Source organism: Protopterus annectens, chromosome 3.part0 (assembly GCF_019279795.1).
Source record: "Protopterus annectens isolate FY-2018-M chromosome 3.part0, PAN1.0, whole genome shotgun sequence".
Classification (NCBI taxonomy): Eukaryota; Metazoa; Chordata; order Ceratodontiformes; family Protopteridae; genus Protopterus; species Protopterus annectens.
In genome coordinates, this window is record NC_056731.1 from 1,898,100,481 (window position 1) to 1,898,114,047 (window position 13,567).

General features: G+C 40.3%; 1 protein-coding gene across 1 annotated transcript in view; it reads right to left on the minus strand.

Moving 5' to 3' along the window:
* SLC9C1 (solute carrier family 9 member C1) overlaps positions 1-13,567 on the minus strand; it is a 3,253,894-nt gene that overhangs the window by 2,494,810 nt on the left and 745,517 nt on the right. The window contains exon 8 of the mRNA XM_044066060.1: positions 11,850-12,021. Coding sequence (XP_043921995.1) covers positions 11,850-12,021 — 172 coding nt within the window. The remainder of the gene's footprint in view (positions 1-11,849; positions 12,022-13,567) is intronic.

The window sequence follows — 13,567 nt, forward strand, 5'->3', positions numbered from 1 at the left end:
GAAAACAACAAACGAAAGCTTACCATTTGTGGAGCCATGTTATCAGACTCTGTGGTATAATAGTAAGATCTTACATTATAGAATTATACCACTTACCTCCAAGATCAGTCTTGGAATATCCAAGGGTGGTATCGTCAAGTCTATTATTTGACTGAATGCTCATTTGACTGAATCACAAATGGTCAGACTCATTTGGCTGAATTGCAGTTGACAGCAGAGTGTACAAGCCTACAGACAGTAAATGATGATGTCATTTCTGATGGTAGGACTAATTGAGGAAGTGAGTCTCGAAGAGTTTGTGTAGATTGGCAAGGTACACTGTCATGCTGATCTCTAAATGTCTGTGTTTGTGTGTCAGCATTGATTCATTGTGTGTGGTGTGTTTTTTTTTCTTTTTTCCATGGTTTTGCAGTCCTGGAATTAGCATATATTAGTAAAGGGGTATAGAGGTCAAACCCCCTTTGGGCGTGCAGATGGGATTGACCCCCGTGGTATAAAAACATTTTTAGGGTATATTTGCTGTGTAGAATATTTTCTGTCAATTGTGATTCAGTCAAATGAGTTTTCAGTCAATTATATTTAGTGAAATATGATTCAACTAAATGAGCATTCATTCAAATCACATAGATCTGCATTACCATAGTTACTGAAGTAGAGCCATATTTTATAGCATAGTATACTTTAGTGACAAGTGGAATGATTTGTTGGCACTATTTTGCCAACGTTAGATCTCTATGTCAGGGAGGTGCAAAATAAAGTATATCAGTCACACTATTAGCTACACAAGAACTTGGAGAAAGCTATAGATTTTCAGGCCTGGTGACATGGATTCCTTCCTTTGTTAGTTTTTATTTTTTTAACAACTTCAGTCCTCTTCTGAATTATATCCACCATTATTCCCAATTTTCCTGGTTTTGGTTGCTTGGGGAAGTATTTTTTCTTAACTTTCTTCTCCACTGTCTTAAATCACTTTTCTATGAAATAATAACTTTGAGTTTTATGTCACCCTTACCTAATATCCCAGCCTGCTCAGAAATAACACAATATTCATGATCCGGGTGAATATGGGTCCAAACAAAACAAGAACTGTATATCATACTCTTTTTGACTACCACAGGCACACCTACTTACAAATTTGATGACTTATTCATGTTTTTCATTAGCTACTGCAAGTATCATAGAAATACTAAAATGAACATCAAAACTTTTAAAAAAGTAGTACAAAAAAAGAAAAGAAAAGTGTGAGCCACTATGCAGCTAAATTATTCCACTATAACTGAGGGAACAAACAACTGTTAGAAACAGTGAGAAGAGCTGAAGAGAGCACACAAGGAAGTTGTACAACCTGCTTTGCTTCGCCAGATAGATGCCAACAATTGCTTGAGATAATTCAGTGGCAAAATGGGACACAGAAGATGGATAAACCCACAAGTTATGATCTGTGGTTACACTGACCTTTCCTGAAGAAGATTAAAATACTAGAACAGTAGAAACATTTACTTCTATGAAAAGGTGGAAGAGATGAAGATTATGGCTCATACCAGTAGAAAAGGTATGAATGATAGAAATTGTGTTAGCCTTATGCCTACATTATACTGGGTAGCTTTTCCTGTTACACAACTTTTTTGAGAGGACAGCTGAACCCAGAACATTATGGCCTCATCTTTGGTTAAAAAACAAAGAAGAACAATGGAAACTCCAAATGTGATATACATGAAGAGTGACAGAGATGAAGGGATGAGCCAAACATCCTCTGAAATGTACAAGTGATTTGGAACAAGTATCTTTTTCCATAATCTGAATGTAAGCATATTGTATTCTGATGAGATAAGAGTGAACTGACAAGTAAATATATTGTGATTAAGGAATATATTCCTTTCAACAGCTGTGGTATAAATATGGAAAAAGTGATAGGAAAAACAAAAACATGGTGACTTAATCATTGAAGCAGTGAGGGTATTATTTTCAGAATCTGTGGTAATGTAAAACATACAAGACAGAATGTTATGGAGTATACTGATAGACTTAAAACAGAGCTGATAAATGCAATGCACATATATGAAGTATAAAAGGGAACTGTTACTAAAATGCCAGTGCTAAAACACTCACTCACTCACACACACACACACACACACACACACACACACACACACACACACACACACACACACATACACACACACACATACAATGACATAAAATAAATACATTGGTAACAACAGGATTGTGACCAGGGCAGAAATATCAGAAATATCATCATGCTATTACACTTTTTAATTTATTTAAAATACTCAATTGATGGCAATAATTACCAGTTAGTTTCAAAAAAGATGAATACGTGTAAATCAAAATGCTAGATGGGAGGTGGGTAGCATATCTCATAGTATGGTCACTTAAACATGTAGGTATGCTATGGAAGTATTTATGCAGCCCAGTGCAAAATTTTAAATTAAAGCTGCCATTACACAAAAAAATCGCCTTATGAGAACAGAAGGGAAGTGGTAAGTTATTAAAATGGCTAAGGCATGCATCACATATCTGAAGATCATTGATCTTACTCTGAAAATAATTAAGTGTTTTCTTCTACAGAATAATTTGATGAGCATAATCACAATGTTAGTAAAGAGAATACAACCATCTGACTTTAACCTTTAGGCAGTAATACTGTACAGATCCTCTAAAAACATAGGCTCTTTACAGTTACTATTTATTTCTGTAAATGTAAAATAAAAGAAAATACAAAAGTACCTGTAGTTTTTAAGTTTATTGTTAGGAATAATGTATCAATAATAGAAGCAATATATTGTGCATAATGGAATGTTGTGTCTTTCGGCTTTTCCTGGTTAGGGGTCGCCACAGCGGAACTCTGGTCCGCTAATGATTGGCAGTAGATTTTTAAGTGCCGAGTTGCCAACCCTGACACACAACCTTCAACGAAGGTATGCCCACTTACGCATGTCTCTACACAGAAGACGCTCTAGCTGAGAATCGAACAGAACAACGTTTCTACTGTGAGGCGACAACACTACCGCAGCACCACCACCGCAGTCATTGTGCATAATGGAATAAATTACAAAAATATGGTATTATTTATTGCCATAACAAGCAAAATTGTGAATGATGCATGCATACCTACACTCCTTTTATTTATTAAAAATATATGAAACAACATAACTTTGATGCTCAAGCCTATATTCACTGTAAGAAGATCAAGCAAATATCAACAAAATCAGTGACTTAATATTTATGAACTATCAGATCAACTTAATATGTATATATGCTTATTAAATAGCTATATGCAACAAGCAACTACTTTTTTGGTTGTTTTTGTTTATCCTTACTAAATACAAACCTTCAAAATGTTACTACATTTAACATAGTAAGACTTGAGTGATATTCACTTTAATAGCCATATCCTGAATATTTCACACAACAAGAAAAAGATCTGACAAACTGGAGTTGGCATTATCAAAGAAGATGCTCATACAGTAATGCAGAACTGCACAACCTGTAAAACACCTTTGGTTTGGATCCAAGGGAATGAGTTTTAATATGTGGTCAAAACAAATAAGAAGAGGTAAACTAAACAATGTATGAAGGAAAATACCCACTGCTTCCTTTTTAAATGGGACACTTGGCCCCATGAGGGCACCATCATGCAGGTTTTGTATAACTACATAAGGAGTATGTGCAGTGAACAGTCTCCATCCTTCAACAAAGGTGGCATTATTATTCTGTTCTGCACATCTGACTATAAGTATGGATTTTACTTTTCCTGATACTTCTAATTAAAAAGTAATTAGTATTATAGAGTTAGACTACATGGCGGGAATGATACATGGCTTATGTGGTAGCCATGAAATAAGGTTGGCAGCTACCCCAATAAGTTGTTTGGCTAGAGGCTATAAATTTCCAATAAGTAAAGTTTGGTTACTAAGTCTCACAGGAATCTGCATGAATGTTCACCGTAAACAAAGAAACCATTTTTGTGTTCCTAATATGAACTAAAAAGGGGGTTGGCATAAAGCTTAATGTCTTTACAGAATACAGGCTTTGATTCTGACCTCTGGTTATTGGCTAGACTTGTAATAGTCTGTAGACTAAAAGCCTAGTACTTGCCTTGGACCTATTTCCCTCTAGACAAAGTTGGGCCATTTACAGACCCTGGAACCTACAAACCCACAAGACTCACTAGTCTCATATTCAAAGCCATGGAACAAATTATCATGGTAATGATCAATAATGACATAGAAAACCTTCAAACGCTGGACCTAACCCAATTTGGTTTTGTCAAGGGTAGGTCATGCCTTCTCATCCTGATGAACTTCTTTGTGAAGGACACTAAAGCAATGGATGAGGGCAAAATGGTTCACACTGCCTACTTTGACCTGGCCAAGGCATTTGACACAATACTCCACTTGTGCATTGTTGATAAACTCAAGAGGTTAAGTATAAACCCTTATGTCACCCAGTAGATAGTCAGCTGGCTCACAAACAAGACCCAGGATGTTAGAACTGGGGAGTCCACCTCTACAAAGAGGCCAGTCACAAGAGGAGTCCTTCGGGGATTGGTCCTAGGACCACTCCTTTCTGGCATTTACTTCTTTGAAGTGAAGGCCAGTATCAAGGGCCTCTGGCTGATCAAATTTGCAGACAAACTGCAAATTAGGGGCAGGCATAGAATCCCTCACATACATTAATGTTCTCCAGGAAGGGGTTGCACAAACAAATAACTTGTGTCATAGTCATGGACAAAAACTAAATGCCAAGAAATATGTAAACATATCCCTGGCAATTATCATATTGACAACACACCCTATGAGTCGACCCATTAGCCAGGGACTTGGGGACAGACATAGACAGTAATCTAGCCTTTGACCATCGTGTGTCTACAGTAGTGAGGAAATAATGCTATGTTGTGTAACTTATAAACAAAGGTATAGGTTCATAGGTTCATACTAGGCTATCTGCCCTGGGGCAATTATAAGCCTAGCCCAATTCTGTATGGCTTACGCCACCCCTTGATTTGAGTATACTGTGCCCTTTTTAAGGTTAAGTTTACTGTGCCTCTGTCTAATAGTGACACGGGAGTAATCCCTGGGACAAACCTACGATCCCCCATCCACCTATCGAGATTCTTCTTGAAGAGATTCAGTGAGGTGCTCTGCCTCACATGAACTGGAATTCTATTCCAGAGTGAAGGGAGCCTCTGGGTTATGAACCTGTCCCTCCAGCAAGTTCTATTTATTTCTGGGCTGAGGTTCAAGTCCCTCGAGTGTGTGGCTCTAAGGGATTTAGATTTACTGAGGTGGAGCATGTCCATTAATTCTGGATTTGACATAGCTTTGTATGTCAGGCATAGATCGCCTCGAAGTAGGCGGTATGCAACTGAGTAGAGCTGGAGTTTTTAACCGAGCAGCATATGGCATCTGTTTGAGACCCTTGATCCTCTTGGTGAGATACTTTTGGGGTCTTTCTAATTGCTGCAGGTGTCGGGTAAGGTACATCCCAAAAGGGGCATTGTATTCTATGATGGGCCTGATGAGGGATGAATAAAGGGCATGATTACCTCTCTTGATCTAGATGTGAAACCCTTCGTGATGAGGTGGGCTATGTAGAAGGTCTTTCTAACCACTTTGGCAATGTGGTTTTCAAAGGAGAGATTGCTATCAACTTGGGTCCCCAGGTCTCTAATAACTTTCTCTGTACTTAATGGGTTTCCGCCTATGTGGTAATTTGTGGGTACATTGTTTTTGCCAAAGGGTATGACTATACATTTTTTGGCATTTAGCTTTAAACCATGGCGCTGGCACTAGTTATCTGTCTCTGTGAGACCTTTTTGAAGGATGTTTGTGTCAGCTGGAGAGTTGATTATGGCGCCCAGTTTGCAGTCGTCTGCGAACTTGGTGAGCCATAGTCCTCCCATGTTTGCCTGTACCTCGGAAAAGTATATACCGAACAAGAGTGGTCCCAGGAGAGAACCCTGTGGGATGCCACTTGTGACCGGTTTCGAGTCTGACATGGCTCCAGCAACTCTCACTCTGTGGGTTCTGTCTTTGAGCCAGTTTGCGACCCATCTTGTGACATAGGGGTTTATATTTAAGCTGGATAGCTTATCTATGATGCCCGAGTGGGGTATTGTGTCAAATGCCTTTGCAAGGTCCAGATAGGCTGTGTGGACTACCTTTTCTTCATCTATGGCTTTGGTGACTGTTTCGAAGAAGTCAACCAGGTTCAAAAGGCAGGATCTGCCCTTGACAAAGCCGAACTGGGTAGGATCTAGTGTCTGTAGGTTTCCAATGTCTTTGTTTATGAGCTCCATGATGATCCTCTCCATAGCCTTGCAGACTAAGCTAGTCAGGCTTATGGGGCGATAGTTTCCAGGGTCTGTAGAGGCTCCACCTTTGTGGAGTGGGACCACTGTTGCTGTACGCCATTCTGTGGGCACATATCCTGTAGTGAGGCTGCTATTGTATAGCTGTTTTATTTGAGGGATTAGTTCCTCTTGGAGTTCATGTAGGACGCAACCTGGGACGCCATCTGGTCCCATGGAAGCAGTGTTTTTTGCTTTGGAGAGGGCAGCCTTCACCTGAGCATCAGAGATGTTTGGGAGGCAGCCCTCTGCCGGGATAGATACTTGCTCTTTTGGGAGGGAGGGGGTGGAGAAGTTTGCACTGAACCTGTCTGCCAGGATATTGGCGATGTCTGTGGGTTCAGTGTATTTTTTGTCATTTAGAATCAACTCAGAACAAGTCTGGGAGTTGCATCCCAGGTTTCTAACATAACTGAAAAAAGCCTTATGATTGTCTTTGGTGTCCTGTGCAATTTTTCTCTCGAAGCTGGTCTTGGAGGATTTTATGAGGGATCGTAATTTTTTGCTATTACTGATCAGAGATGCCTTTCCTATTAGGGATTTTGCTCTATCATGTAGTAGCTTCCTCCTTCTGTTGTACAGTTTATTTATGGCAGGGGACCACAAGACTGGATGCCTGCCTTTGGATGGTTGGGTCTTGGTTTTGTTTGGGATAGCATGATCCATGCATTCCTGGAGATGTCCGTAGAATGCGTTTATATAGGATACTGCAGTTTGGGCCGTAGTTTCCACTGGCCCTGGAGCCTTGAAGGATTCCACTTCGGTTTTGAGAAGTGAGAAGTTCGCTTTTGAGAAGTTTTTCACTGTGGTTTTCTGGGCTGGGGGTGGGGTCGGGATGTGGACATCCAGTGAAATTAATTTATGGTCTGATCTTACCAATGAGGGATATACTTCTAGTGTGGAGCATAGAGTCCCCATGTTGGTAATGATCAGGTCTAATATGTTGTCCCGTCTTGTGGGAGTGGTGACTAGTTGTTCCATAGCATTTGAGTTTATAATTTCCAGGAACCTTTGGGCTAAGGTGCTGGGGCTTGAGTAGTGCTCCCAATCAATGTTTGGGTAGTTGAAGTCGCCCAATATAATGGTGTTCGGAGAGATCTTCATGTTCTCCAATGTTTTCAGGAAAGCCGAGTGGGATTCCTGACTTTGAGAGGGTGGTCTGTAGGATGCTATAAACTGAAAAGCAGTCTTGCCCACTGTTAGTTGCACATGGATGGTCTCGATACTTCGTGCGATGCCACTAACCTGGAGGTGTGGATATCCTTGATAAATATGGAAACTCCCCCTCCTTTTGTGGTTCGGTCCGGGTTTTGGGGCCGAAAAGCATGATATGAGGTATAGCCTGGTAGTACTGGGGTGCTCTTTGGAGCCTTGAACCAGGTTTCTGTCACTGCACAGATATCGATGTTCTCCATACTGAGGAGAGCTTCGAGTGCGTGCATCTTGAGGTTAAGACTTCTGGCATTTAGCAGCATTACCCTTAGTTTCTTGTTCCTTGTGCTGTCTATGGGGGTGGGTTTGACTTTTGAGCCTTGCCTAAAAAAGGCACTATGGGGGTGGCAAGAGCCTTTGCCAATATCCGAAAGCCCAGTGGTGACAGGTGCAAGCCGTCCCTAGCGAAGCAACGTGGCTTGTCGAGCATGTCATCCCAGGCTGACAGACACTGGATCCCCTTTGAATGACACCAACATTTTAGCCAATTGTTAAAATCGATCATTTTGTCTTTGTACTGTGGCATCATTCTAGGTGAGAGTAAGATGCTGCTCAAGTTCAGGGTCATACCAGCCTGGGCTACATGATCAGAGAGCTCCTCTATGTCTATTTTCATGTAGTCCAGGGAGGTACGTCTCAGGTCATTCACACCAGCATGTACAATGACTGAGTCATATTTGTATTTGCTTTGGAGTGACCTGAGTGCCTGCATTATGTGGCGGATCCTAGCACCTGACAGGCAGCTCACCGTGACCTTCTCTTTATTCAGCCTGGTGAGCGGGACGTCAGTGTGTCTGACAATAGAGTCACCTATTACAAGAGTATCAGGTGTGTTATTCAGCCTTAAGGGCTGTGGCTGCTTGGCACACTGACTTTGTGGGTTATGTGTTGTGCGTGTTTTGTTTTGAGGTAGCGTTTGCTTGGATGTCTGCTTTGGAGGTCTCTGTTGCTTAGGTAGATTTTTATTTAGAGCCTCCGAGTATGTTTTTGTGTATTTATGTGTTTAGTTCGCTGATGTGGTGGGATTATGTGATACTGGAATTGTGTTGTGTGAGGTTACCTTCTCCTCCTGACTGGTTACACCAGTTTTGAGATGAGAGAGCTCAGCCTCCAGTTTGGCTAAATAGTTGCATCTCTCACATATATATGAACCTGTTTGGAGGAGGAGAGGGTTGTCCGTGTACATGAGACAGTTGTAACATTGCCTCAAAATTCCCAGATTCACCAGCTGGACTGGAGAGGAAACCATTGACTGACCTTTGGACATGCTAGAGTAATATAGGGAAACTGAATTTAAGATGGACCAATAGAGGACAGGGTAATTATAGAGAGTATAAGAGTAAGTAGTGCTTATGGTTTAATAGTGCTAACTTGTAGGATTACTTAATTGGACCAGTGAAGGGCCTTAGAATGAGAATATGGTGTTTAAATTGAGAGATAGAGCAGTTCTAAGGGAAAAAGTGAAGAGCAGACTTTGTGGAGCCAGGAATAGTTTAAACCCAATTAGGCGGCGCTGCCCGCTGTTGCGCTATGCTCAAAAATGCGCAAAACTGCGCAAAAGAGGGTTTAAGAGAGGAAGATGAGGGAGTTTTCGAATTGACCCAAAATGGCCAATAAAACTGCAGTTTCAAGTCAGTAACCACTCCCACAGGGGCAGGCAGGCTGCTCAATGTTTTTCACTGCCACTGATCAACAGAGAGACTTCCCTTTAGCCCAAGCAAAAAATGGCCTTACAGAAACTTACAAACAGTTCAAGAACAGCAAGCCTGTAACTGAACTTTTTTAAATCTCAGAAAAGTGGGAAAAAAGCAAGATTTTTTTTTTTTGTTTTTTCAGAGATAGCAGAGGTTCACAAGTATTAACAAGTTATAACAGTGCAGTAAATGACCCCACACAAGAGTGCTAGGCCAAAGACAGATACAATGCAAGTTTTGAAAAAAAAAAACGATTTTAAAAATGAGTGCAAACAGGTAATTCAGTAAACAGCTCTAGGTTGTGCTCTAAATACAGTTACTAATGCAGAAATCAAGTTTAACAAGCCAGAAAATGTTCAAATAGGTGGCTATGCAGAAAAATTTAGCAAATAAACAGAGGAAAAATACTTAAAATCTCAAAAGTGGCTCCTTTCTTCTCTCAGCGTTTTCTCCTCTTGGTGGGTGCTTCACCAACAGCCAACAAGCCTGAAAAGACGTCAAAACCACGAGGCAACCAGGTTTTAAGAGAGGAAGATGAAGGAGTTTTGAAATTGACCCAAAATGGCCAATAAAACTACAGTTTCAAGTCAGTAACCACTCCCACAGGGGCAGGCAGGCTGCTCAATGTTTTTCACTGCCACTGATCAACAGAGAGACTTCCCTTTAGCCCAAGCAAAAAATGGCCTCACAGAAACTTACAAACAGTTCAAGAACCGCAATACTGTAACTGAACTTTTTTAAATCTCAGAAAAGTGGGAAAAAAGCAAGATGTTTTTTTTTTTTTCAGAGATAGCAGAGGTTCACAAGTATCAACAAGTTATAACAGTGCAGTAAATGACCCCACACAAGAGTGCCAGGCCAAAGACAGATACAATGCAAGTTTTGAGAAAAAAAGATTTTAAAAATAAGTGCAAACAGGTAATTCAGTAAACAGCTCTAGGTTGTGCTCTAAATACAGTTACTAATGCAGAAATCAAGTTTAACAAGCCAGAAAATGCTCAAAATAGGTGGCTATGCAGAAAAACTTAGCAAATAAAGAGAGGAAAAATACTTAAAATCTCAAAAGTGGCTCCTTTCTTCTCTCAGAGTTTTCTCCTCTTGGTGGGTGCTTCACCAACAGCCAACAAGCCTGAAAAGACACCAAAACCACGAGGCAACCAGGTTTTAAGAGAGGAAGATGAAGGAGTTTTGGAATTGACCCAAAATGGCCAATAAAACTACAGTTTCAAGTCAGTAACCACTCCCACAGGGGCAGGCAGGCTGCTCAATGTTTTTCACTGCCACTGATCAGCAGAGAGACTTCCCTTTAGCCCAAGCAAAAAATGGCCTCACAGAAACTTACAAACAGTTCAAGAACAGCAAGCCTGTAACTGAACTTTTTTAAATCTCAGAAAAGTGGGAAAAAAGCAAGATTTTTTTTGTTTTTGTTTTTTTTCAGAGATAGCAGAGGTTCACAAGTATCAACAAGTTATAACAGTGCAGTAAATGACCCCACACAACAGTGCTAGGCCAAAGACAGATAAAATGCAAGTTTTGAGAAAAAAACAATTTTAAAAATAAGTGCAAACAGGAAATTCAGTAAACAGCTCTAGGTTGTGCTCTAAATACAGTTACTAATGCAGAAATCAAGTTTAACAAGCCAGAAAATGCTCAAAATAGGTGGCTATGCAGAAAAACTTAGCAAATAAACAGAGGAAAAATACTTAAAATCTCAAAAGTGGCTCCTTTCTTCTCTCAGCGTTTTCTCCTCTTGGTGGGTGCTTCACCAACAGCCAACAAGCCTGAAAAGACCTAGGTCCAAGGAGGTCATTGTTCCATTATATTCAGCAATCGGCAAAGCTATCGTGTACAATGCCCCCTTTGGTATGTACTTAACCAGGCACATCCAACAACTGGAATGTCCATAGAGGTTCCTCACTAAAAGAATACAGGGTGTAAGTACCATGTCCTGTACAGACCACCTCAAAGCCCTATCCCTGTATTCTGTCTCCTATAGACTGTTGAGGGAAGAGATATGCCTGGCATACAAGGCATTGCCAGACCCTATTCTGATGGACCTCCTGCATATCTGCAAATCAAACAGTACTAGAATTACCAGTTCTAAAGACTTAAACATTGCCTGTGATATAAATAGGCCCTGCTGGAGAGACACATTTGTTTCCCAGAGACTAACCCTTCTCTGGAACAGGCTCTCCATCCATGTGAAGCAGAGTTCCTCCCTATCCCAATTCAAGTGTAACTTGGACCATTAGATGGAGAATAGGAAATTCATACTTGGTTTGGCATCTATGTCTCAAATGGATACAGTCAGCCTGTAAATAGTTCATTTTCCAGGCCCCTGCTTGTAAATGTTTCATTTTCCAAGCTCCTTCTTACACTTATCAAGGGTACCAGAACTTGTCTGAGATTTGGGATATATGGCTAAGCTTAAAAAGGCCTTAGTGGTCGTTAGCCTAGTACACACCTATGAACCTATAAAATACAAAATAGGTTGGATACAGTTATCGCTATAAACAAATAAAAATGTAATGATCTATAAACAAGAAAACATTTATTTCACTATTACATACCTTATTTCTTACATTTACTTGGTCTAATTCATTTGACTGAAATGCTATTAATGCCAAGTTTAAAGCAAAAACTCCTCTTATTCCACTCCAGACTGTAACCGCTGCCCAGTGCCAGTTAAATCCATATCCCAAGTGAGACAATAAAGGAGACAGAACCACAATCATAATGAACCTATACCAAAATAAATTAGGTATTAGATGCTAAGCAATTTCTGTAACATGACATTTTCAAATGTAAGCTTTATAAATGAAGATTATGGGTACTCACCATAACATTGGATATGCAAAGACAACCCAGCTGCATGAACAGATGGGATTCATGCCACAGGTGCTATGACCTGTTATCTAATCTATGTCCATACAACAGGTAGTTGTAGCCAGCTTTGTTATTGTCAATTCACTGTGTTTTAAACATGGCTCAGTAATCAAGTTGTAGAATGAATCACAGTGTGACCATACTAAAGCTGCCACTAAGTAATGGACACTGAGATGGCAGCAAGTCATGGCATGCAACAGCTGTGCAATAAGGTATCAAGTGCAGTGCACAGCATAACAAGAGCTCATTCCTGGTATTCAATGAACAATGACAGGAAGTGTATGAGAGGGCAGGTGATGGTGTACTTAGTAAAACAATTAATTTTGACCTGCTGTGTGGCTGGAATGGTACTTGGGTGACCAAGTGTCCATCAGAGATACTGTTTCATATCTGTGGCCGATGACATGCAAGAACGCATTATGGTTGCCCTTGTGTCCATCATTCCTGGTAGCTGTACTTACGTGATGATCTCTAGAAATTGGTGGAGTGGATGTGTGCCTGATAGTGTGTACAGTAATGTGCTGCTTTGCAATACATGTAGAATTTAGGTGCTTCTGCAGTGAACTTTTATTTTGTTTACCCATTTCCCATCAGGCTTGCAAGTTGTTGAGAATGTGTCACATGTAGTGGCTGGACGGTAACATTTGCCAAGGTGCATTTGGCTGCTTGAGATATGACAACCAATCAGAATTCTATTACCACTGTTCAGTGTATCAAACTTTCCTAAGCTACTAACCGCTACTCACAACTCTTAATATTCACAACCCTAAAAGAACAGTCCAGCTCTGGACCAAACAAAAAAGACAATAAAGAGGCAGACGGCAGGGAAAAGAAGGGTGAGACCAAAATTCATAGAATCACTGTCACTGTGGTTTTCCATGTCTTTTGTTTCTGACTTCACAGACTTCTGGCTGCAAGAACAGTTAAGACAAATCTCCAGATCATTGATTCTGGCAGCCATTTAAAGAAATATTCACTTAATAACATGGCCCCAGAGCAAGAATTTAATGCAGAATCCATGCCCATCTTGTACAGTTTTGGAAAAGTGTTTAGGAATGACCAGATGGCAGCTGCTAAAATTTTGTCTATAGAAGCATTACAGAAGAAGGCCACAAATGTAGAGATGGGTCTTATTGAATGGGCTTCAGGATAAATTTGCAGAGTTTTGCCATTTTTGTCATAACAAAGAGCAATGCTATTAGAATATCACACATAGGAACATTGTTTGGTAATCTTTTTTGCCTTCACTTCCCTCATGAAGGAAATAAGGGGCTGGTCATTTTTTCTTAAATAATTTTCCTTATTTACATGGTACTTGAGCTGACTGTGGGCATTAATGCAATGAAGCCTTTACTCTACTTGGTTACTGTACTGTGATAAGGCTTGAGGGGAAGAAGATTGG